Source organism: Saccopteryx leptura, chromosome 9, assembly GCF_036850995.1.
Source record: "Saccopteryx leptura isolate mSacLep1 chromosome 9, mSacLep1_pri_phased_curated, whole genome shotgun sequence".
NCBI classification, from domain to species: Eukaryota; Metazoa; Chordata; class Mammalia; order Chiroptera; family Emballonuridae; genus Saccopteryx; species Saccopteryx leptura.
The window spans coordinates 71,876,576-71,900,466 of record NC_089511.1 but is presented as its reverse complement, the minus strand read 5'-3'; the positions used below and the strand labels follow the sequence as shown (position 1 = coordinate 71,900,466).

Sequence of the window (23,891 nt, the reverse complement as noted above, 5' to 3'; positions counted from 1 at the left end):
CCAGCACCCGGGCCATCTGTGCTCCAATGGAGCCTTGGCTGCGGGAGGGGAAGAGAGAGACAGAGAGGAAGGAGAGGGGAGCGGGTGGAGAAGCAAATGGGCGCTTCTCCTGTGTGCCCTGGCCGGAATCGAACCCAGGACTTCTGCTCGCCAGGCCGATGCTCTACCACTGAGCCAACTGGCCAGGGCACAAGAATGATGTTTTTTAATGTCAGAGGACTTATATTACCTGACTTCCGGCCTTATAAAGCTAAAGCCATCAAGACAGTGTGGGGTTAGCATTAAGATGGACAAAGAGTCAATGGAACAGAATAATGAGTCCACAAATAAACTCACACATACATGGCCTACTGATTTTTTGTTTAAACAAATATACAAAGGCAATTCAGTGGAAAAAGGAACAATTGAATAACCGAATGCATGAAGTTAATTTAGATACATAACTCAAAGCATATACAAAATTAACTAAAAATGGAACATAGACTGAAATGTAAAGACAAAAGCTATAAAATATAGGAAAAAACATTTTTTAAAATCTTTGTGACCTTGGGTCATTTTAGATTTCTTAGTTACAACACCAAATATCAATCCATAAAAGAAACATTTGGTAAATTGAATTTCATCAAAATTAAGAACATTTACTCTTTGAAAGACACTGTGAGGATGCAAAGAAAATATTTGCAAATCATATATATGATAAAGTGCTAAAAACCCAGTAAGAAAACAAATGCTATTTTTTTTAATGGTCAGAAAATTTGAATAGGCAATTTACCAAAGATTTGCCAATGGCAAATAAGTACATGAAAAAGGTGTTGAATATTATTAGTCATTAAGGAAATTCAAATTAAACCACAATGAGATACCACTACACACTAATGAGAATGGCTGAAATTGAAGAGACTGACCCTACCAAGCATCGGTCATTCTGTGAGGGTGCCGCACCCGGGATCTGGAACTCCCACACAGCACTAGTGGGGATATATGGCAACTTTGGCAGTTTCCTCAGAAGTTATAAATATACATCTACCATATGATCTAGCCATCCCACTCCTAGGTATTTACCCTAGAAAAATGAAAGCATCTATCTGTGCAAAAACTTGTATGCAGAAGGTCACAGCAGCTCAAAAACTGGAACCAATCCAACCGCCCATCCATGGACAAGAGAATAAATAACCAACACATCCAAGACAATGTAACAATATAAAATAAATTTTACTTAGCCATAAAAGAAATTATTGATACATGTAACTACATGGGTGAAACCTGAAAAAGTAATTATGCTGAACGAAAGAAACCAGACACACAAAGAGTAATACCATCTGATTTCCATTTACGCAGAATTCTAGAAAAGGCCATCTAAGCTACAGCGAGGGGAAGCGGGTCAATGATTGTCTGAGGGAAGAGGAAACTTTTAGGTGGTTCATGACCGTGATCGTGAAGATGGTTGCATGGGGGAATACATTTGTCAAAACGCATCAAATTGTACACTTTAAATATGTGCAATTTACTATAGATCAATACCTAAATAAAGTGTTTTTTAAAAGAAAATCTCTCGCTCAGGGTCACACAGCTGGTCTGTGGCAGAGAAGGATTCGAACGCGTTAAGTATGCCTTTGGAGCCTGCATACAGAACCCCTAAATTCTATCCACGTGACACGGGCGCGGCGGAGAGTCCCAGAAGGAAGCAGAGGCCGATCGTGCCGGTCGCGGCCGGCCGGAGTTAATGATTACAGGTGACCGCCCGCCCCAGCTGCACGCCCCGCCCCGAGGGGCGGCCCCAGCGCGGCCCCGCCCGACGGCCGCCGGGTGCACCCGTGTCACGCTCGCCCTTTCCGCGCCACCTGCTGCTCGCCAGCGTCCACGCCGCGCTCCGACATGGTGAGGGGGACCGCTTGTCGGCGCGATTGGGGCAGCGCCTTTAGGAACCGACGCGCGGTAGGGTAGGAGAGGAAGGAGGCCTCAGCTGCTAGGGCAGGGCAGGTAGGGGCGGGTGGAAGGATGGGGGAGGGTTCCTCCGAGGCCCCGGCAGGTTAGCGTGCGCTGGGTTCAGAGTAGGGTGTCCCCGCGGCGCTCCCACCCTCGGTGGTGTCTCGGGGGAAGCTGAGGCCAGGAGAGGGCGGTGGTAGGTCTAGGTAACGGCCAGGCCTGCCCTTGGCTCCCAAGCCAGTGCCCCCTCAGCACCACAATAATTCGGGCGGGGCTTAGTGACTCCCTGGGTAGAGGTGGGGTAGTGGGACTGCACCTGGGTGGGGAGAAAAAACACAGTGAGCTCACAGTTATCATCCGCCTTGATGGCAAGGTTCTGTTCTGTACTGGAAGTGGCGATGGGGACACGCCTGTGTGTGTGAGTGTGAGGAGGGGAGATTGAACGCATTGTCCTTGGCGTGCCTGTTTACTGCCCTTCTAGTCTGCGCTGTGTGTGGGCACAGGGGCTGGCTGAGCCCTCCATGCACCCTGTGTTGTCCCTGGCCTCGGAGCCAGCGCTGTTGCCTAGTTTGAGGCCTGTCCGGCAGTGGAAGCATGATTGCTCTGGATTATCTGTTGGCCAGGCTCAGCTTCCTCCGGGAGAGTCTCAAGCCCTGTGCTCAGCTGTGCTTCAACACCCCGCCCCCACTCCGCTGGAGAGGTGAAGGTGCGTTATGGGGGCAGCCAGGGGAGGAGCGTCTACCCCGGAAGCTTTACTAAAACAGCCAGCCCATTTCTGGCCCCAAAACTTTAGGTGGAGTCCAGACTGCAGTGGCACCTGGGAGGGTGTTTTGAAGGCGATGGCTTGGGGGGGGGGGGGGGGGGAGCTAAGGCTCACTATGAGGTGCACTGAGACCCTCAAGGTGCAGGGTGCAGGTAGGTAATCAGTAACCCCTGGGCACACTCCCCGGAGGGGAGGCCAGGCCAGGCCAGGCTCACGTGGGAATTACTAAGTAAACACCGCCCCCCCCATTCCAGATCTCAGAGGGGCTTATCAGGTCAGCCTAGGGCTGTGAAACCTGTGGATTCCAGAAGAGTCAAGAGAAAGGGGGACCTCCCAGGAGCTCACTAGTACCCACCCACTCCTTTCAGACCAAAGAACTGGACAGTGAGCTCTCATGCCTTGGGCGACATCTGGCTTATCAGCCTTGAGAAAGGGCCAGCTCTGGAACAGAGATGGGGTTGGGCATGTGATGCAGCTCTCTGCTGCCTTCTCTAGCCTTCTGGAGCCTGGAGACTGCAGAAGACAGAGCAAGTCCCAACCTCCAGAGACAGCACATGTCTGGAGGGGGGGGGGGACGGGGGACGGGGGACAGACCTGTCAGAGCGCTTTTCCAAGTCTCCCCAAACCTGCAAGGCCCTGCATAAGTTAACTTGCCCCAAGAAGTTTCCTTTTAAAAATGCAAATGACCTTCTTTTAATAACGAGGTTACTGAAGTGTCCATTGCTCCTGTTGCTCCTGATGTCAAGTAGTTCTTGTTCCCTTTTACCCATGAAGACAAGGGAGACAAGTGCCACAGGACCCCTTGACTGAAGAAAGGCAGAACTGGGGCTTGAACCAGTCCTGCCAACTCAACCCATGGCTTCTGGTCTGCAGCTGCCTCCCAAACACATTAACCTCAGTCGCGTCATCTCCCCAGACCTGCTTGATTCATTTTTAATTTAGCACTTTACAGTTTCTGTCCTTGGGTAGTTTCTATTTCAGGAGCCTAATTCTGGGACCACGTAAGCTCCTAGACCTGGATCCTCCCAGAGGTTAGAATTGACTTTTGCTTCCTTCTGATCCCTGAGGGTTCCACTCTTGGCCAGAATTGTGCCAAGTTGGGCTGCCCAGAGGGCACTTTACACAATAGGTAAATAAAAAGATGGGCACTAGGTATGCCAGTCGCCTTTGGCCAAGTTACTTTGTAGACTCCTTTTTTTTTTTTAATTTTTTTTTTTTAATTCATTTTAGAGAGGAGAGGGAGAGACAGAGAGGAGACAGAGAGAGAGAAAGGGGGAGGAGCTGGAAGCATCAACTCCTATATGTGCCTTCACCAGGCAAGCCCAGGGTTTCGAACCGGCGCGACCTCAGCATTTCCAGGTTGACGCTTTATCCACTGCGCCACCACAGGTCAGGCTGGCCAAGTTACTTTGAACCACGCGCTGTGGCTTGGGCTTCCCAGGCTGACAGCAAAGGCGGCAGGAGGAAGTCTGAGAGCCCCGGACCTGATGGGGGGAACAGGGCTGCATGGAGATCACGGTGCACCCACTGGGGGTGGTGTCAGTGCTCATCAACTGCACTGTGGCTCAGAGCTGCCTGGCATGTGCTTTTCATGCTGGGTCCTTTGCTGGGTCCAGGGAGGCAGAGGCACAGACCCACTTCGAGAACGAAGCGTGTGCTCTCACTGACTTGGGGAATGAGGTGGTCACTTCCCCTGTCTAGGCCTGTTTCCTGTGCAATGCACCTGACAGTGAGGAACAGTAGAGGCATGGAGGCGGACTGCATTTGGTCTGTAATTGAAAAAGGAGGTGGGACAGTAAGGGGTTGTGTTGTGACACATACACATCTGGGCTTGGTTCTGCTTTCACTCCCTTATCCATGTAAGAGACCTAATTTTTTTTTTTTTTTTTTTTTTTTTTTGGTTGGGGGGTGGAGGTGGGAGCATTTACTAGTCCAAGGTGATCTGCGTTATACCTCAGGATTTTCTGTCCTTTTGAGTAGAATGTAAAATCTAAAAACCTATCAGTGCATGAGCCAGGGCCTCCCGCCCAGGGCAGGCGCCACCCTCAACACCTCCCAGACCATTGCTTTCGACCAGCTACCCTTGGACTGTTGTTCGTCTGTGCCCAGAGCAGCCAATGGAGGCTGGCTCAACGCCCCTGAAGGTCTGGGGCCCTGTCTCTTGACCTGTACAAAGAAATGCCTTTGGGCCTCTTTGCTTTCCTGTCCCAGGCTGGCAAAGCACACAGGCTCAGTGCCGAGGAGAGGGACCAGCTGCTGCCGAACCTGAGGGCTGTGGGCTGGAACGAGCTGGAAGGCCGCGACGCCATCTTCAAACAGTTCCACTTCAAAGACTTCAACAGGGTATGGGCCAGGCTGGGGCAGTTTCCTGAGACTGGGGCAGCTGGGGTCCCACCTGGTATCTTCCTCCAAGTCCTGTTAGGCAGACTCTCAGATACCACCCTAATGAGCTTACTTGGCAAGTGTCATCCCTGGGGATTACAGTGCAGACGTGGGGTTTGAGCTCTCCACACCTGGAACTTTGAGAAACAATCCTTAGAGGAGATAGGTCAAGTAGGAAACAGATGTGCATCTGAAGACATGTTAGCTAGACAAAAGATTGGCCAAGACCAAACACCTCTCTAGTGTTTCCACCTTGTTAGTAATCCGAGTAATAAGACTTTTTACTGCAGAAAGACCACCTCGGACTCCAGCCTCAGAACCAGTGACAGACGCTGGGGGAACGACTAGGCTAGAGAGGGTCTCCTTAGTGGAAGCTTGTCCATCCTCCTGCACTGAGGCTGTCCACTGGCCATCAAAAGGTGCCCAGCTATCCCTCTCTCAACACACTAACCTGGGTCTCACTTCACTAACCAGGCTTTTGGCTTCATGACAAGAGTGGCCCTGCAGGCTGAGAAACTGGACCACCATCCTGAATGGTTTAACGTGTACAACAAGGTGAGTGAGGGGCCTGTGCACTTGGCCCGTGGACTCTGAGAAGTCCACCTCATTCTGAAGGCCCCTTCCTCGGACTTCCCAAGGAGCCCTCTCACCTGCAGTGTGACTATCCACTCCTGCTCTACTCATCTCCTTCCTAAAATCACCATAAGGAATCCTGGAAAATACTGTCTCACTACAAATTAAGGAAATGCAGATTAAAACCCTGTGAGATGACTTGTGGTTCAAGTAGACATTAAGTAGACACAAAGAAAGCAAACCCAAGGAAGAAAAGGCTGTGGGAACCAGACGTTCCTTGTTAGTAGCTCTGCATCGCTTAAATCTTTCTGGAGTATGGAAGAATAAAATAATAACAGTGAACTAAGAATAGCCATGCCCAGCAAACAGATCGTATTTTCTGCTGAATGAACTGAAATAGTCATTAAATGCCTGCCATGTACCAAGAGCTATCCTGAACATTAAGGCTAAAAGACATGATCTAAAATGGGTAGCATTTAGGAGTTGGAGTTGGTTTTTTATCTCGTCTTTAGCTTTAGGTAGCTCTTCATAGTTGGATATTTCACTTCTAACCTATAGCTGAAGTTACCACTGTTTTTGGAGGTGTAATGTAAGACAGTTTGGCACTATTTAAAAATAGCTGTCATGTCAGGAAAGCAGCCCCAGGGGAAACTAGTGACTGCCTACTACAGGCAGACCTCGGACATACTGTCTGTTCTGTTTCAGACCACTGCAGTAAAGCGAGTCACACATTTTTTGGTTTCAGTGCATAAAAAAGTAACGTTTACATTATTGTAGTCTATTAAGTGTGCAGTAGCCATATGTCTAAAAAACCAATGTACATACCTTAAATATTATTGCTAAAAATGCTAATATCACCTGAGCCTTTAGCAGGGTGTAATCACTTTGCTGGAGATTCATACTTTCAATTTAGAACACACAGCATCTGTGAAGCACCGTGCAAGGTCTGCCTGCATTCGGGAACCCAGGGTGGCTGCGCCCAACGCTGGTGACTCTCCTGCTCTTATCAGAAGTCGGAGAATCAGCTGGTCCCGATTCTCTGGTTTGTTTCAGGTCCACATCACCCTGAGCACCCACGAGTGTGCAGGCCTGTCAGAACGGGACATAAACCTGGCCAGCTTCATCGAGCAAGTAGCCGTGTCCATGACCTAGGCCCTGCCTTTCCTCTTTGAATTCTTCAGGGAAAGGGGTGACTGACTGGAAACCCAGAGGGCACAGGGGAGCCCCAAAATGTTGCTCCAGTCAAAATCGCCAGGTCCACCTGCTGCCTCCATTCAGGGGTGAGTCCTTGCTGTGAGGGATGCCAGCCTCACTGTCAACACCAGAAGCTTGGCCCATTTCCCCACACCACGCTCTTCGTCCTTGGGGATCTATTAAATGTACACCAATTTGAATAAGCTCTTCCCATTCTTTACAACTTCCCAGGAACAGGAATGGTTTCCTTTCAGGGCTATGTCTTGCTCCCTTTCTAATTCATTTCCCAAGAAGCTGTGACAGAAGCTTTGTGTGAGATAAACAGTCTCATCTTAGAAACCAGAACCCTAATGCAACCCCCTCCTACATAATAGAAACACACATGCATTTTATGTCTCAAGGAAAACTGCTGGTTCATTTGGCCTCAGGCTCTAGAATCTTTTCTACAGGTCAAACCAGATTGGAGTCAAAAGGCATTTAAGGCACTTACTCTGTACAAGGCACTGGGGGGGGGGGGTACGAAACAAGATCTCTCTGCCTTCAAGGAGTTCATTATCATTTAGGGGAACTAAACAGGAGAACAGTTAACTAGTTAACTCTTACTAGGAAGGGTGAAGTAAAATTTACTTCACAGTAAAAACACAGGTGCAAGGATAAGAAATGTGCTAGGAGAACAGGAAGTGATTAACAAGGGTCACTCTGGAGCTTTGAGTTGTGCCTCGAAGACCTGAACCAAACTCTCAAGGTAGAAATGGCCAAGGGAGCACCAGGAGCAAAGATAAAGCTGAACAGGGCCGGTGTGACACACACTGTGAGACTTGAGGACTAAAAAGGCATCTGGGGACATATTACCTTCTTGGTCCAAAACATCAGGTGAGGGAATTCTAATCCTGATGGCTTTTACCTTTCTTAGAAACTTAGCCAGAGTCTCAAGGCTTGCCTGCTTTTGATTCTATAAGGGCTACAACAGAAGCTACAGTGTAGGAGGTGACAGCCTATTTATCATCTGAGAGTTAAGAAGCCGACTCGGAGATCAGTCATCAGTAACTCTAGGACAAAACATTCTCACTGATATGCCAGGACCGGGGAGAGGGAACACCAAGCAGTGACATCTCACCCGTGTGCATGGCACATGGGTATCATTTCATGGATGCCATTATGCAAGAGTTCCCACCTAACCTGAAGCTGCCTAGGTACTAAGCCAACTTGCAAATGCCAGGGTCACTTGGGGCAGACATCCAGCAATGTCACAACCCAGTTACCCTGGATGAGTTGGTCTTGCAACAAGGGCCAGAAAAGAGGCAGAGGGTGGTGGGTGAGAAATGAGCACATCATTGGTAAGAGTAACTAGAAGGACCCTCTTCCCAGCCTATATGCTAGTAAGGATTATCACTACCTATGTTAATAGCAAGTTCTCAGCAAAGCCTAATGTCAAAACCAACAAGGTTCAGACAGTGGTTCCCCGACAAGGTTCAGTGGTCCCCCTTCTGCTCCACTTCTGACTGAGTTTTCTAAGTATGCTGTGACCTGATGACTAGGTTAGGGGACAGAAGGCACTAGATGTGAAGGCATGGACTATGTGTTATGTCATCTTCCTGGCTCTACCTACTCATGGATCAAGGGTTGAAACACCCAACTCAGAGGGCACTACTGTTGCACGAAGCACATTTACGTGGGACAAAGATACAACACAGTTTAGAAATCAGTGTTTATTCAAAATTACTCAAATAACTGAAATGATGGGATGGAGTCCGAAGTGATAAAAAGGAAAGCTTAAAGCAATTGCTTCCAAATGAAGCAAAGGCTCTCGAACATCTGCCTTTTAGTTGGTGGCTGGATCAGGCCTCAGTCATTACTTCAGTCACCACTGAGTCTAGCTGCAAGTGGCTCACTGCTACCAAGGGCCCCCAGAGAAGGCAAAGGGGTTCAGAGCTGTAAGGAGGTATAAGCCTCCAGACACCGTATCTGAGATGGGCCGGGTCTCCTTTCAAAGCATATCCGGGCCTCTCGGCAGAAAACTACAGCAAAGGCCCCATTCCTCGACTTGATTCCCGCAAAGTCTGAATGGACTGAGAGCCAGATGAAAAGCCTGCTTACTGAATGACGACCATTGGAAAGACTTCTCTCTTCTTAGTCTTAATAGAACAGAACACCCAGCAGTTACATGTGCAAAGTTACTCTGAGCAGTTCTATTAGCTCCCAAGCCAAATGCAGGGCTTAAAGCCAGTGTCCTGCGGTTAGACAGAGCCACCCCGCCCAGCTGGTTGGAGACTACCTCAGATGGCTCAATCCATCAGTAAGGTATGAGCAGAAGTGGAGAATGAAGATGACACAGACAACATGAGGCAGGACCTGGCCTGGGGAGCTAAAGACCTGAGTTCCAGACCTCCTTAAAACAGGTATGACCATCCTTCCTGGCAGTCATGAAGTGCTGGGAATTGGGCAGGAGTGCTATTGGCCTCTCATGTCTATTTGCCCTAATATCAGCGGTCACCATGATTTCACCACAAGGGGGCGGTCTCTCACCAGCAGCTGGCTCAAGAGCTGTCAAGGTCCCACCTGGGATGATGTGTGCACCTAAACAAATAAATGCAACCATCCACCACAATTAAAATTTGGGACGTTTAATTACGTAATTGTTTTTTAAGAGATTATTACTGTAATTAGGCAGGGAGCATTGAAATGGGAAGGGAGAAATTAAAGACAAAAGATTTAAAGGAAGCAAGTACCATTTTCCAAGTATAAAACTGGTCATATTAAAAGTGACATGGCAGTATATTCACATGACTGCTGACTTCTAATGCAGAAACAAGACGGTACAGTCTGCAGAGGCCAGTGTGACATCTGCTAAAAGCATGATATCATTAAGACATTCTCCCACCCCTGCCGAACTGGGTGGTACTACATGCAGATATACACAGAATGGAAACCCCACAAATGTTAAGTCAAACTTCAGCTCGTAAACATAAATTAAGTGGCTACAGTAGGTCCCTTTGAAAACAACCCCACCACCCCCACCCTCACCCCCCGCAGCAGTGTTGTCACAGCACAGGGGAAGGTCCTGGGGAGACGCTGGAAGAAAGAGAACGTTCTGTGGGGCACATGCTTCTCCATTTCAGCAGCTGACAAACCACAGTGGTGCCTGCTGGATGGTTCTGGCTCCCTGGACTTCCTCCAGCATAACGAATGCAGTGGAGACAGAGGAGCCGGTTCGTGCACAGCTCCGACCACACCTCTCCCAGGAGGGGCCCACCAGCCCAGCAACAGGAGGGAACATAACTCCCATCTCCGAAGGACTTCAGTCTTTCCCTCTTAACGCACATGCACATACACCAACCACTCTTGGAACCCACAATGGAGAGGAAACACGCACATGCACACACACCAGCCCTGCAGTGACACAGCCAGTCAGTTTCGTGTAGAAAGTACAGTGCTAAAGAACATGTCAGACAGATGTGGTATGGAGCTGAGGAAATGGTCAGCTTGGCGCTCTCTGCCAGCACCCTCAGTGGGGACACGAGAGGACGCTGGCCTGACGAGGCTGAGTGTTCAGGAGTCCCTGAGAAGGATAATGGAACAGAGGAGCTTCTCCTGACCCCTAAGTATTTCCCTACCCAAATAAAAACCTCCAAACTGATATTTCCCTGCCCCAGGGCCTGGGTCAGGAATGGCCCACCACTGCTCCCCACTGAGGAGAAAGGCACACATACAAGATGTTGTCATTAGGGTAGGACAGTGGTTCAGCCTAGTTCCAGGCCGCACGCAGGTCAGCAGGTAGGAAGTGGGCACAGGGTTTGGTCCTATCCTTGCACCACCCTGAGCAACTAGTCTTAAAAAGCAACCCCAGGCCCTAGGCTACATCTGACATCATCACGGGTTCCTACTCCAAAATGTCTATCTCATCCCAGCCTGGGCTAAGAAGGGTTCAGTGCCTGAGGCTGAACTGCCACAGTACCTCTGGGAGCTGAAGGAAGAGGAAAGAGGCTGAAGAACACCCTAGTGGAGTTTTTCCTTGCCTTGGGGGCTCTCATGCCCTCCTCACACCACCTAGGGTAAATCAAGGCAACTTGTGAAGGTGCTCTGAGCTGTTCTTTCTAGCAAATATATTCTCATATATGGTGGCTTAAAGCAGTGGAGAAGGGAAGGACTACCACCAACTTTGTGACATAGATTGGAATCTGGGTGCTCATCCTACCCTGACACTCAGAAAAGTGTAGAAAGGGTCTGGTTTCTGATCATCCCCATCCCAGGAGAGGGCTCAGGTTTGCTCTGAAAACTGCCAATTCAGAGAGGCAGGACCAAGGCCAGAAATTCCTAGATTCTCTGAGAACTACATTCTTTTCCTAGTTCATGGAAATAAGAACAAACCAGTGGGAGCATAGTTTCAAATAAGAATCTCCAAAAGATGATGGAAACCAAACATCAATTGGGGACTGCACATCAGAAGAGGACAACGGACCACTCTACACCCTGCCTTGTAGACTGACCACTCTGATCCTGCATAATAGCAACTGTGGCCTGGCCAATCTGTGTCCTAGAAAAACAAAACGGGTTGCAGTAGAAGTGACTCGGGGAGGGAGAACTAACCTACTCAGAGCAGGGCTGGAAAAGGGTCCTGCACAGAGCCCACCTAACACCCACCGGGTGCTACATGAATGCTTCCTAGCTGCCTCGCCCATCTGCTGAGACAACAAAGAAACCCCTTTTCTATCCTATAAACTGTACCCCAGCTTCCCTAAGAATTAGGACAGGTCAGAGCTGCCACACAGTGATTAAGTCATGTTGAAAACTAGAGAGGTTAGAGAAGGAAATGGTTAAAACAATTCCTAGTGTAACATTTAGAACAAGGGCAAAATAATTATGTAATGGAATCCTTCGGGGTCTTCACATTAAAAACCACAACAGGATGACAAAAGGAGGACCGTGAATCCTGAGAATCAAGCTGTCTCGTGGTCTGTCTCGTTGTGCTCTCGAAGCAAGACCAGATGATGAAACTGTGTGTGGTCTGTTCACATCCCAAGAACCTTCCGAAGGCTAGGAGCCCCTCCGGGCTCAGCGGGGTTTCGAAGAACCATTCATCTGGCTGCCCTGAGTTACAGTGTCTGTGCTGAAAAGGCTGTCCAAAAATATCGAGGACAATTCTGCTACCTGGTTCCGGTCAACAGCGGTCTGGGCCATGCCATAGATTGCACCCTGAAAATCCAGTCAAAGAACTGTTATTAGAATGGCCTTGATCTACCCCAACCCCCCATCCTGGGCTCCACTCTATCAGAAAGAGAGCTGGCATGGAACATCTCCCAGGTACTTGCCAGTCTGTCTTTCTTCCCAAAGGAACTAGCATATGGGATTTTCTGTAGAAAGTTCCAGAGAAAACTGGTTTGTTGCCTTGTGTGAATTTTTTCTTTTCAAATGGACACTACCACAACCTGCCTTTGTATACAGCATTTTCAAATGTACAAGGAGCTTTAAGTACAGTATGTCTCATCTGAGGTTAGTACGCCCTGGGAATGGATGAGGCAGAGCTCAGCAGCTACAGTTAAATAGGCCTGCAGATGAGAGGCAGAGGCAGGGACAGACTCAAGGTCCTTCCATTCTTTCAACCCCCTTCCTCCAACACCTGAATTTCCACAGAGAAGGAAAACCCCAAGTGCCCCTACCATTCCCGTGGTCTTCGCTTTAGGGTTCTTCATGATCTGAGTGACAGATTCTCGGATGTCCTTTAGGAACTGTGTGGCCACTCGCTTCCGGGTGTGTACTAACGTGATGCAGAAATGAATGCTACAGGAGAAGAAAGAGACAAAGAGAGGTAAACCTTGGAAAACGGAAAATAATTCTGAAGCACAGCAGCCCCATATTCAGGAATTTATTGATTGCCCCTTCATGCTATTTGTGACCAGTGTAGCCATCCAAATTGTTCCCAGCCCTGGGAATCGGGGCTCTCAAATACATGGGTTGTCAAGCATGGGCTGGCATGAGGGCTTCTGGGCATGCCCAAGGACCACCCTGAGAGAATGACTACAGCTGGCCATTTGGTCCCACCCTCCCTGCAGAACTGTCCACTGCCAGCCCTTCAGCCATGTGACCAACAGGATGCCCTATCTCAGATGATAGACTTTCATGGGGACAGGGCCATAGGCTGGGGTCTTGAAGGATGTCAGGGCAAAGAAACAGCTCCGACTCCCCCTGGGGGGGCAAGTGGGGTACAGAGGTACTGTGAAGAGAAAAAGGCTGAGTTAAGACGCAAATGGCTATGGTGCCAGCATGTGAAAGGATCGGAGTATGCGGAGGACTCTGAAGAGACCTATTCTGTTGTACTGGAGAGTTGATTTAAAGACATCATGGAAGAGTAGGTTAAAAAAGCATATTAAAGAAGACAGTTGCAGGCCTGAATGATTAGAAACCTTCTAGAAGGTTTTGAGCTAAATATTACTCAGGTAACAAGCTAGTTATAAGAGCAATCTGATGACTATGTACAAGATTAATCCAAGAGTATAAATCCTAGAGGAGGGGTCTTATGACCAATCCCTGATTTCAAGAGGCTGCTACCTCATTCTGCCAGAGTTTTTAAAGATAATAATTTTGTTCTGTGGCGATTCAGTGGATGAAGCGCTGACCTGAAACTCTGGGGTCACCGGTTGGAAACCCCAGGCTTGCCCGGTCAAGGCACTTATGAGAAGCAACTACTACTGGTTGATGCTTCCCACTCCTCCTCCACCCTTTCTCTCTCTCCTCTCTCTCTAATAATAAATAATATTGCTTATAATAAATAAAATCTCTTAAAATTTTTTTAAATTAAAAAAAAAAAAAAAAAGATAATGGTCTTGTTTAAATACCGAGTAACTCTGGTGGCAAGACAGAAGACAGAAACCCTAGTACTACAATTGGCTCTGCAGCGCTGGCTCTAGCAGCCAATCTCTATACTTCAGGTCATCCCACTAACCAAGCTCTTCAAAAGGCATAGAGCAAAGGAAGGGAAAGAGGCTTCTTTAAGTTTACCTGGATGGGAACTGCAGATGGTTCAAGTTCCACCCCTTAGCAGTCATCAGGTTAAAGAGTCGGTAGATGTCAAAATCACGGGAGCCCAGAGCAATGACTGACAATTGGGGGTCCCCAAAAACAAAGATGCCTTTGATATTTTCCAGCCTTAAACAAGAAAAGGAACAAAAAGAAAATTCAGCCACATCTAGTCCTCTGGTCATAATCTCTTTAATCACCCAACATCTCCTTATAATATATATAATCTAACCTTTTGGGCTTTAGTTTTCTCATCCTGTAAAATACTGAGGTATCTAGACTGAGATCAGTGATTCCTAAACATTATAAATATCCAAAGGCCCAAACCCCATCTATGTAGATCCAATAAACTAGAATCTTTGGCACCTAACCCGTCTGCCCAACTCCCAAATTATGATATCATCCCATGGGCATCTGAGGAATAAAAGAAATACCTTTTTTTTTTTTTTTTTTTAGGGTGAGAGGAAGAGAGATAGTGATGGAGACTCCCACAAGTGCCCTGACTGGGATCCAACCAGCAAACCCATTTAAGGCTGATGCTTGAGTACTGCACTATTTTTAGCACCTGAGGCTTACTCTTAAAATCCTGGAAAAATAATCCCTCCATCCCCAAATTTTAAAAAAATCATATCTGTAATCCCTAAAGCAAGAACTAGTAAAGTAGTTCTCAACAGCTGGGTATATCAGAACCATATGTGGACCTTTCTCAAATGAAACATGCCAAATGGCTATTTTTATTCACCCTCAAGATTCCAAAAAAGCCTTCCTAGCCCCAGTGACACGAAGAGAGGGAACAGATATGCTACTAAAGTACAAAGCCTAGTTCTCTGGCCTTAGTTCAATCCAAAATGTCATCATGCCCCCCCCCCCCCCCATTCCTTCTCCAATTCTTTTCTTTTTCCAGTGGTTCTCCAAGGGTGGTTCCTAGACCAGCAGCACTGATTGGTATCCACTGGGAATGTCCTAGAAATGCAAACCCTCAGACCCACATTCTAGATCTACCAAATCAGAATTCCAGGAACAAGGCCCAGCAATCTGTATTTTAACAAGCCCTCCAGGTAATAAGGATACACATACAAATTTTAGAACCACTGTCTTGTCTTAACCATTAAATTGTCCCCTAGCACTTAGTAAGAGCTGCCAGTTGTGAAGACATACTCAGAAACAAGGTGGCCTAAAGATGAAGCCCTGGTCTGACACTCCAAGTCACAGCACAGCAAGGGAGCTCATCCTCCCAGGACAGCACTACGCTCCTAAGCTGATGTCCTATACCCTTGGTTTCTCACGAGACAGCAAATGGGCTGGAGCTATAGGCACTTGGTCAGGCAGATGCCGTGAGTCTAATAGCAGACAAAGCATGAGACAAGGCAGAATCCCCATCTTCCACACATACTCTGACTTGAGGAAGCGAGCAGTTTTGATGATCTGTTTGGTAGCTTCAACATAGCCGCTCTCACCGAAGTGCATCAAGGAGGCCCAGCAGGCTGCACTAATGCCACCAGGCCGTGAGCCCGCGATGGTTGGGGAAGCGTAGATGCCACCCTGCCAATCTGGATCAATGAAGAACTGATAGCTCCTGTACTTCTTGTCACTGTACAACACCACTGAAGAGCCTTTGGGAGCGTAGCCATACTGAGGGGTAAGAAGCAGACGTGAACGTTCAGTTCTGTATGGCAGACCTGTCCTGGAATGCCAACCATGCACATTTCTCCCTCAGTCTCTATGATGTTGCTCACTCCCATGAACAGTTCAACAGAGAATGTTAAAGGGCAGAGGGAACTGACGGGATAGAGCTGAAATTCTCTACTTAAGGGATGAGGAACCTGAGGCCCGGGAGGAACAACAGGATCTTGCCCTGCTTATCAGTTTACTGCCCCTCTCTCACCCAGCATGTGGTTTTCCTTATTTAAAACATTATTACAGGGCAGTATGTCAACATGAAAGCAACAATACGTTTCCTCTGAGAGCCTGGAGAGAGTGGAGTCCGTCACTCAGAGCACTCAGAATCACTCTCCCTTCTCATCATCCTTTCTCATCCTTTCTGCTCAGTATTACATTTCCTTTTTCAGAACATCATGGTGCTCAGAATCTGGAAGCTACTTAACTCAGCTTTGAAATAAACTGATCTGGACTTTGTCTTAGTTCACAAGGGGCAGCAGGCACAGACATTTCAAATATTAGAAGCCCAACATTCCAGGGCATATGTGAAGTTCTTCCCTTGAGCCAAAGGGCTCCTCCTCAGCATACTGCCACCAGACAGGAGCAGGAGCGCGGCAGCGGGGCTGCAGCATTTCCGTACTTCCTCTCAGGAAGTCCAGAACCAACCTCCCCTCCACCCTCCGCCCACATCTCAGAGCACTCTTTAATAAGGGCCACTACACTAACATGCCCCAGTTACAGAAATTCTCTCAGCCTTTAGACACAAAGTCAACAGGTTTCTCGCCACTACTGTTTGTCACCTTTATCACCATACCTTGTCACCTGAATCAGCTGCCCTGGTGAAAGCACAGAGCCAGACTGAATTTTAAATTTAAGGGGAAAGCTAGTGTTTTAACCAATTTATTTTGTTGGTAACAGTCAAAATAATGAACTGTCCACTCTAACATTTGGTCCCTTGCCAAGTTCACCTTATGGGTATCCGCTGAAATGCTGGTCACACCTTTCACCCGGAAATCGAATGGTTGCTCCAGGGGATATCCTGCTTTCTCCATAAAGACGATGAGGAAGCCCCCCAGACAAGCGTCGACATGTAGAGGTATTTTGTATTTGACAGCCAGCTAGTTCCAAAAACAAAGACCATAGAGAATTTTATTTATAGCCCTGTAACAAAACTTTGTAAGACAAATACAAAGGTGGGCTGGGATCAAAAAGCCATTATGTTACTGTATCTCCCATGTTTTAAGAAACTGGTGGCCCTGGCTGGTTGGCTCAGTGGACAGAGTGCCAGCCTAGCATATGGATGTCCTGGTTCAATTCCTGGTCAGGGCACACAAGCCACCATCTGCTTCTCATCCCCTTCATCTCCCCACTTCTCTTCCTCTTCTCGTTCCGCAGCCAGTGGCTCTATTGGTTCGAGAATCAGCCCCAGGCACTAAGAATGGCTTGAGTGGTCTGAGCATCAGCTTCAGGTGCTAAAATAGCTCAGCTGATCCAAGCATTGGCCCAAGATGGGGGTTGCTGGGTGGATCCCGGTTGGGTGCATGTGGAAATCTATCTCCCCTCCTCTCACTTACTAAAAAAAAAAAAAAAGGACCTGCTATATCTGATATTCCTAATAAAAAAAGCTCATCATTCAAATGCGTCCAGCCATTAAAATAATTCATCTGAAGTGTATTTATTTTATATTTAAATATGCAGGGCCTAAAACTCAATGCAAAATCAAGCAGGAAATGAGTGGCACTCCGATTCAGGCTGCCTCTGGAGGGGGATAAAGGTCCTGCTTCAGGAACTGCCCCTGGGAAGGAGGGAGGAGGTGCTATGGAGCAACACATTTCAACACCACTGTCCAGTGGGCATACTCCTAAACGCAGATGACTTCCTGATCTGAATTAAAGTATTAGTCCTACTTCTATATATTCAATTTACACAAAGCTTTCTTCCTTCTATTATCCCGACCCCATAGCAGAAGCTAGTAACCTTCAGAGGCTCCAAACACCACTGTAGGGTAAAAATCTAAACTCAAAATCAATTCTATCTCCCAAATACAGTACCGTAAGATTCTATTTTAAAATCTCAATTTCACTGCCTAGGAGTCCACTTTTCCGCATACCTTGGCCACTTCGGGGACAGGATCTATCACGCCGTGAGGAAACTGGGGGGTAGAACAGACGAGCATGGCAGTGTTCCTGGAGATGGCTCTTCTCATTGCCTAAAAGTTTCACGTTGAAAGGAAAATGAGCATCCACATCGCGGCTACTCTCCTGTTAATCAAGGCTGCTGAGTGTCAGCTCCAATAGTGCCCTCTCCTTCCCGCCAACCTGGGGAAGACCACCTGCCCTCCATGGCAGCAGAGTACAAACAAGGCCAGATGGGTCCACTGGGGGAAGAGTCTGAGACCACAACACAAAAACAATGAAATCTCTGAGGAAGAGTATCAGGCTATGAGGCAAAAGAGCCACCTCCCAGCAGTGAAACCTGGTGTGAACCACTTTGCTTCACCCTGTCTGGGAACTGCAATAATACTCATAGCTTCTACGACCTTCCTGCACTGTCATAAGGCTCAAATGAAATTCCAGTGGCACTCTGGAAACTGGAAAGTTCTACAAAAATGCAAAGCATAAAATTAATGATGAAAGGAATATTATTCAGCCTTAAAAAGAAAAAAATCCTGCCTTTTGTGACAACCTGGATGAACCTGGAGGACATTATTATACTAACTTAAATAAGCCAAGGACACAAAAACAAATATTGTATCTTACTTGTAAGTGGAATCCCAAAGCTGAACTTGTAGAAGCAGAGGGTAGAAAGGTGGGTGCCCGGGGGTGGGGGAATGGAGAGACATTTGTTGGGGAACTTTTTTCCTAAAGGAATTTATTTATTTATTTATTTTAAAGATTTTATTTATTCAATTTTCAGAGAGGAGACAGAGAGAGAGAGAGAGAGAGAGAGAGAGAGAGAAAGGGAAAGGGGAGGAGCAGGAAGCATCAACTCCCATATGTGCCTTGACCAGGCAAGCCCAGGGTATCAAACAGGCGACCTCAGCTTTCCAGGTCGACGCTTTATCCACTGCGCCACCACAGGTCAGGCTGAGAGACATTTGTCAAGAGGTACCAGTCAGAATTACACAAGGTAAGTTCTGGAGAGATAATGTATTGCCATGTGACTACTTAACAAGTTTTGTTAATACTGCATTATATACTTGAAATCTGCTCAGAGATCCAGAGGGTGGTCTTAAGTATTCTAACCATGAAAAAAAATAGAAAAGAAAATATTAACTATGTGAGGTGATGTATATGTTATAAGCCTGAGTGTGCTGATTACTTCACAATGTATACTTACATCAAAACATTAAGTTGTACACCCTAAATACGTACAATTTTTAATTTGTCAATTAATTACCCACTAATGCCCCAATAAAGATGAGGGGGGGATAATGCCAGTGCTAATAAACTAGAATAGTTTACTTATGAAAAAAAATCATTGCTATTATAATGGCAATGGTACTAATTCAGGCCAATCAAAACCACAGTGTGAGTCCTGGGGCCAGCCAGGCCGTGCCTGTTTTACAAACAGAATAGAAAGGATGGTGCCGAGCAGCACCCAGGCCTGCAGTGGGGACCAGTCTTCTTCCTACTGAATCCACGCACCTGTGAGAGGACTGACGCAGGCACTCGTTCTGCACCTCTGGCTGCTATAGTCATTCTGAGCCTATCTGTGCATGACAGTGAACCAGTCCGCTGGGCACACTTCCTCCTTCTCACAGCCCCAGGCAGACAACAGCCCTTCAGAGGAACTCACCCGAACATCCACCTCCATCATTTTGTTCAGTGGAACCCGTATAATCTTCATCCCAAAATAATGGGCTGCTTTGTTAAAGGCAGCATGGGCACTTTGGGGGGCCACACTACATGACAGGGAAGAAGACAATAATGAAATTCAGATCAAAATGAGGCTCCAGAGAAAGCACAGTTAGCAGCGAATCTAAACCACCAGCAGTAAACTTCTGATTATTTTTCCTCAAAATTTTTAAAGTGTCCATATTTAGTTTTTAAGCACAAAAAAGAGGTCAACTGGATTCTAGAGAACCTTCTCCCCACTATTTAGGATATCATTTGGGAAGAACGTGGAAGTAATCCCACATCAAAGGATCCAAGACATAAACGAGGTCTGACAGGTGAAAGGACAGGGACTCTGGGTCAGAATAACATCAAGTTCTATGAAAGCAGTATTTCAAACAGTACTAAAAAGAAAATGGAGTCATAGCTAAGTATTTGCTTTCAGACTTCCATCAACTGCTCCACTCTTACAATTAACCTGTTCCTTTTAAGGGAGAAAAATCTCTATTACTAATTACCAAGGACCAAAGATTTGTTTAAAGAAAGATGGCAACCCAATTTATTCTCTAGACTAAGTCTGAATCACAGCAGGAAATCGTGTACAACAAAACCCTTAGTCACTGATGCTTGTGGGAAAACATTAACCCAAAAATGCAGTATAAACACACTGTACAGAGAGGGCCTAGAGAAAAAAAGGCAATCAAATATCAAAACTATGTCCATGGGGTGGCAATATCGGTAAATCTCAAAAAGATTAAAATACTTTTTCATCCCAGAAAACTACCCTCAAGTTGACATTTTCTTAGGGAGGACCCCAAGGCAGCTTGCTAACTTTCACTGAACTAAGATAAACAAAGAGCTGTCCTTGGGCTTCAGATAATTTATAATCACAGAATTCAAAGATGTAGTCCTGTCACCCTGTCACTTTTAGAAAAAGGATCTCTTCTTGCTTGCAGTACATATACCACGTAAAAACCAGAGGCAGGCTGATCCACTTAGGATTGTGGTGCCAGTGAAGGGGTAAGGGTCAAGGACACAGGGCAGGAGAGGAGAGAGCTGCCGGAGGAAGAGAAGCAGACAAGCAGGCTGTTGGGCATTCATACAGCAGTATTCCAAACAGACAAATCTGGGCAGGAGGTGGGGGGGGGGGGGGGCGATACAACCACGCATGTACATTTCTGGAGTTTTGATCCCATTTTCTAAGGCCAGGTCCCGATAAGCTTTGCAGGCCATCAGTATGCTTTCTGTCCCCCCAGAGGTCACCTGAAAAAAGAAGAGATGCAGAGGGAAGTCAGGGACAGTTATCAGCATGCATTTCAGGCCCTAATCCTGACGGCATCTGAAGAGACAAAGGCTTTCATGACACAAGCAGACACTGCTACGTCTTCCAGATAAGAGTGAGCAGAAGCTCCACTATCTGGACAAACGCACATCTTCCCAGATCCATGCACATCCATTTCCACATTAATTCCTCCACCTGAAGATAACACAGGGCATTTTTACACCATTCAAAAGCGCCAGATGCCCTGGCCAGGTAGCTCAGTCGGTTCGAGTGTCACCCAATTTGCAGATGTTACTGGTTCGCTCTCTCCAGTCAGGGAATATACAAGAATCAACCAATGAATGCATGAATGAGAAGAACAACAAATCAGTATTTCTCTCTTCTCTCTTTCTAAAATCAACCAAAAAAATTTTTCAAAAAGGATTAGGAGGCCCTGGCCGGTTGGCTCAGCGGTAGAGCGTCAGCCCAGCATGTGGAAGTCCTGGGTTCGATTCCCAGGGCACACTGCAAAAGCGCCCATCTGCTTCTCCACCCCCTCCCCCTCTCCTTCCTCTCTATCTCTGTCTTCCCCTCCCGCAGCCAAGACTCCACTGGAGCAGAGTTGGCCCGGGCGCTGAGGACAGCTCCATGGCCTCTGCCTCAGGCACTAGAATGGCTCCAATTACAGGCGAGCAATGCCCCAGAGGGGCCGAGCATCACCCCCTGGTGGGCATGCCGGGTGGATCCCAGTCAGGCGCAAGCAGGAGTCTGTCTGCCTCCCCACTGCTTCTCACTTCAGAAAAATACAAAAAAAAAAAAAAAAGCATCAGGATTGATATAAATTTTCAATGCCGATTGAAGAATGTGAAATTGTGAAGTTATAATTCTAGTAAACTATGCAATACATTAGAAGACCAAGAAAAGCTACTTAGGCATTCCAAAGTGAACTTGAGGTTTTTAAAAGTTTGAAAGAAAAAAGTAAAAGCCTCTACTTAAGTAATTTGTTATCTTATCTGAAATCAAAACAAAAATCCTAATGTTTTTAAATGATATAAAATTTTCCTGAAGATTCTAGCAAATCTGATACAGGCCAATTTCTTTACAAAGGTTGAAACAGAAAGATTAAGAGAATGAAACAAAAAAAGTTTTATTTTATTTATCCCACTGCCCTCAGTAGACTACAAGCTCATAAAGGTGGGGACCAATCTGTTCATGACAATATTCCTAGCACCAAGCCTAGCAGCAGACACCTAACAGATCCTGCATGAACATTTCTTAATGCCCGGCTATCTTTTGATAACATCCAAGACATGAATAATTTTAAAATAAAGAGAAAAAGAAAAGCCATAGCACTGAGCTAGGTGGCTATTTTCTTAGATTTACCATTTCCAAAGATTTATACAACCTTACATACACTTTCATTATATGAGAAAGCTGAGCTGCCCAGAGACTAAAGTCATTGGCACAATGTCATCCATTAGCATCTGCTGATAAGAAATACAGCTTTCTACATTCTCATATTTAGTGTAGCTTAATGAGTTGTAATGAGAGAGGGTGATAACTGAAATTTCCCAAAATAATACCTACACGTAGCACAAAAACAGCATTGGCTAAAAAATCCCACTAGTCAGGAGTCATGTGGAAGATTAGTTGAGAAAAGATTCAGGAAGTCTTCACGAAACATGTGACCATCACCCACAAAGAAATGCACTGAACTTGAACACGGGGCACTTGTTTGTAGGTCTCTCCACTCCACTGCTGGAGAAGACAAAAACGCTTACTTATAGTTGAGGTCAGCTTTGCAAATCAGCAGCCCGTCCTGTGGCCTAGCATAAAACCTCAGAAAGTCACATGAGAAGTCAAACCAGTTATGAAGAAAGTCAGGAAAGGACCAGCAAAGTCAGTCTCCAGGGAGTCCACCTCTTACTGAGGTCAAGTAATGACATAAGCAAGAACATTTCCAAACCCTGAGTTACTCACTCCACATGCCCTAATCAACATCATTATTTGTTAATGACTCTAAAAGCAGCAATACCTCAATTCCACTTCTAATTTTATTTCTGATCCCCAAGTTCTGTGTTTAAATGTCTTCCATTTCCCTCCTGCCCCTGCACCCAAAGAAAAATGAAAATTTAGTTGTGAAGAAGGCAGAAGCCTCAATAACTACTTATGTTAGTCAACTTCTTCTAACATTTATATAAACTCTCACTAGAATATATGATATGTATGTCAGAAAACAAGATGTTTGGTCCTAATGGCATAGCCAAGACCAATCATTTTCCTTGGCAACCCCATTTCTTTTGGTATACGAAGTCGCCTCTCACCCACTCTGAGACAAATGAAGTTAATAAAAGGAAAAAGTTGAAGGATAAAGAAGAAAGAGATGAGTTTAATACCTTAAAGTGGCAATAGTCTAAGAACAGCCCAGCCATCAGGCTTTGTCTTCATAGTCCCCACCTCTGAACTTTGAACTTTCTACACCAAAAGCAGCTCATCCAGACAGAGATACAAAGAGCCAGAGACTAAGGAGAAACTCAAATAATCCCAGAGATAATTAGAAATCTTATACAAGTCTATCTGGTAGAAGAGACTAGGGAGCTTAGACTCCATCCTTCCCCTGACACAGTCCCTAAAAAAGATCAGAATGGGAGAGACATGGCTTAACTATACCTATGCAAAAAACAAATACAAAGCCCCTAGCATTGGACTTCTGGATTAAGATGGAAGACTAAAACCACTTCACAGATTTACTTTCTCCCAATACCTGTAAAAATAAAGAAAAAAAGTGTAAAAACATGCAATAACAAGCAAAGAAAGAGAGATAGTCTGACGCAATAAACTTCAAATCTTGGCAACGAAAAAAAAAAGAAACAGAAGTTTCCAATCCGTAGTAGAGAGCACAACCCAGTTCCTGATCCCTCTTCCAACTCCTGGAAACTGTGCGGGGGAGTCAGCAAAACCCTGAGAATTCTCATCAACACGCCCCCAAATCTTCATAGCAGCAACTGGAGGGGGGTTTCCTCATCCTCCTGACCTTCAGATCAGTGAGTGGTGGCCATGGAGGCAAGGGAGAAACAAGCAAACTGGGGAGAGACATCTTAACGTATTTTTTAAAGTGAAGATTTCTGGAATACAGGATGGGTTAAAGAAACAATAAAAGCCCGAAGGGTATTATTATCTTCCACCTAGGCACAGTGAATTTCAGTAGGTTACTTTTAACACACCCTGAGAAAATAAAACCCAGATATATTCTAATACAGGTGAAACAAAGCTTCGGCTAAGC

General features: G+C 46.3%; 2 protein-coding genes and 1 long non-coding RNA gene across 7 annotated transcripts in view; 2 read left to right on the top strand and 1 right to left on the bottom strand.

Moving 5' to 3' along the window:
• Positions 1-1,776: 1,776 nt before the first annotated feature.
• PCBD1 (pterin-4 alpha-carbinolamine dehydratase 1) lies at positions 1,777-7,298 on the top strand. The gene is made up of 4 exons (XM_066349604.1): positions 1,777-1,878; positions 4,901-5,032; positions 5,546-5,626; positions 6,698-7,298. The coding sequence occupies exons 1-4, from the start codon at positions 1,876-1,878 to the stop codon at positions 6,794-6,796; spliced, it is 315 nt and encodes a 104-aa protein (XP_066205701.1). The 5' UTR covers positions 1,777-1,875; the 3' UTR covers positions 6,797-7,298.
• Positions 7,299-8,317: 1,019 nt separating this feature from the next.
• LOC136381185 (uncharacterized) lies at positions 8,318-11,434 on the top strand. Its single transcript, XR_010747026.1, has 2 exons — positions 8,318-8,799; positions 8,853-11,434. It is a non-coding gene; the product is annotated as an uncharacterized lncRNA (long non-coding RNA).
• The window catches only part of SGPL1 (sphingosine-1-phosphate lyase 1), a 70,377-nt gene continuing 55,932 nt past the window's right edge, over positions 9,447-23,891 (bottom strand). For all 5 annotated transcript variants that reach the window (XM_066349597.1, XM_066349599.1, XM_066349600.1 and 2 more), the window contains 8 exons: positions 20,522-20,610; positions 19,310-19,415; positions 17,622-17,720; positions 16,480-16,629; positions 15,246-15,484; positions 13,835-13,981; positions 12,496-12,616; positions 9,447-12,031 (listed from right to left, as the gene is read on the bottom strand). In XM_066349597.1, the coding sequence (XP_066205694.1) occupies positions 11,891-12,031; positions 12,496-12,616; positions 13,835-13,981; positions 15,246-15,484; positions 16,480-16,629; positions 17,622-17,720; positions 19,310-19,415; positions 20,522-20,610 (1,092 nt within the window). In that variant the 3' untranslated portion in view covers positions 9,447-11,890. The remainder of the gene's footprint in view (positions 12,032-12,495; positions 12,617-13,834; positions 13,982-15,245; positions 15,485-16,479; positions 16,630-17,621; positions 17,721-19,309; positions 19,416-20,521; positions 20,611-23,891) is intronic.

Bases quoted from the DNA above. Each gene is read 5' to 3' on its own strand.
- PCBD1 (XM_066349604.1), top strand. The intron at 5,033-5,545 runs GTATGGGCCAGG...TTCACTAACCAG, and splicing joins ACTTCAAAGACTTCAACAGG to GCTTTTGGCTTCATGACAAG. The intron at 5,627-6,697 runs GTGAGTGAGGGG...GGTTTGTTTCAG, and splicing joins GGTTTAACGTGTACAACAAG to GTCCACATCACCCTGAGCAC.